At 36.9% G+C, this 1,284-nt stretch overlaps 1 protein-coding gene across 1 annotated transcript in view; it reads left to right on the top strand.

The window, feature by feature from the left end:
* LOC104496593 (microtubule-associated tumor suppressor candidate 2-like) overlaps positions 1 to 723 on the top strand; it is a gene marked incomplete at its 3' end in the record, with an annotated part of 18,354 nt that extends 17,631 nt beyond the window's left edge. The window contains exon 3 of the mRNA XM_010139733.1: positions 517 to 723. Within this exon, the coding sequence (XP_010138035.1) occupies positions 517 to 723 (207 nt within the window). The remainder of the gene's footprint in view (positions 1 to 516) is intronic.
* Between the last annotated feature and the right edge of the window lie 561 nt (positions 724 to 1,284).

The following is a 1,284-nucleotide window of genomic DNA, read 5'->3' on the forward strand; positions in this document are numbered from 1 at the left end:
CTTTCCCTGACTTGATACAAGAAAAGGACATTTTCTTTTAGCAACATTTGAAAGAAATATTTCAAAGAAGTATTTTCTTTGATGGAATACAAAGAAGTCCTGTGTCCTTGAAGAGGATTGTTGGAGTTCTACAATAGTTTCCAAAATTGGAAATATTGCATAGCATGTTTGTGTATGAGTTTCTTTTAATGGGCACATAACAAATGTAAAATTAGAAAGTGACATAAAAGAAGAGAACATTAGAAAAAAATCTTAACAGATTTGAACTACATTACTTTGCTGGAAGTTTGAGTTAGACCTCGTGGGTCCTTGCTGCTGTTTTAAAAATTATTGCGACCTGTAATTGCTCTGCAGAACTTTTTAGTAGAGCAAAGAATAAGACACCACTGCAGTTCGAGCAGCTGTTAAAACTCGTACTCAGTCTTTATACCGAATATATTCGGATGGTACTGGTAAGTAAGTATACCCAAGTTCAGTTAATTTAATAAAAAATTTCTTTCTTTTTCCTTCTTTCAGTTGATCTTAAGAAAGGCTCGTGTCCAAGTGCTACAAAATCAAATCTTCCCAAGCCTTGCCAGTCTGGACTTCGTCCTCCAGGTTATTCACGGTTGCCGGCAGCTAAGCTGGCCGCATTTGGTTTTGTCAGGAGCTCAAGCGTATCCTCCGTCTCTAGCAACCAGTCAAACGACAGTGCCCAGAGTGATCAAAGCAGAACAACCAACCGTAAGTCCAAAAAGTGTCCTGCTTTCTGAAGAGATTTTAAATAGGTGTGTCCCAGGATTGTCCAGTCTGGAGTCTGTGTCTAATTTAGTCTAGTTTAGGACTAACATAATCTGTGCAGCTTTGGTATCTTGATGTCCCAGTGTGATTTTTCAAAATATTATTAGTAGTAGGTGAATAGCTGCTGAATGTACATTGCATATAGAAGGGTCTGGCTTTCACATTAAGAGTGAACCTGAGGCATTTTTAAATTTCGGTGTTGCTTAGAATATCCCTTCTTACAAGCTGAAGTAAGTAAATAATCACAGTAAACAGTGTTTGGTAAGTACTTTGAAAACAGGCAGAACAGTTTAAGGCAAAGATTATCTAAAATGAGCAACACAATCTTTCTCAACTGTTTTTCTTCTGCCTCTTATTATGCAATGTAACAAATTGAATTTAGAAAATTAATCAAATAATTCCAGTGATAGGAAGGAATCAGAACTGATATCATAGCTGTTTTGTCATCTAGCAGACTTGGAAGGATCCCGTGGCTGACATGTCATTTCAGATCCTATTTTCTGT

This window comes from Buceros rhinoceros, unplaced genomic scaffold, assembly GCF_000710305.1.
Source record: "Buceros rhinoceros silvestris isolate BGI_N320 unplaced genomic scaffold, ASM71030v1 scaffold11447, whole genome shotgun sequence".
Taxonomy (NCBI): Eukaryota; Metazoa; Chordata; class Aves; order Bucerotiformes; family Bucerotidae; genus Buceros; species Buceros rhinoceros.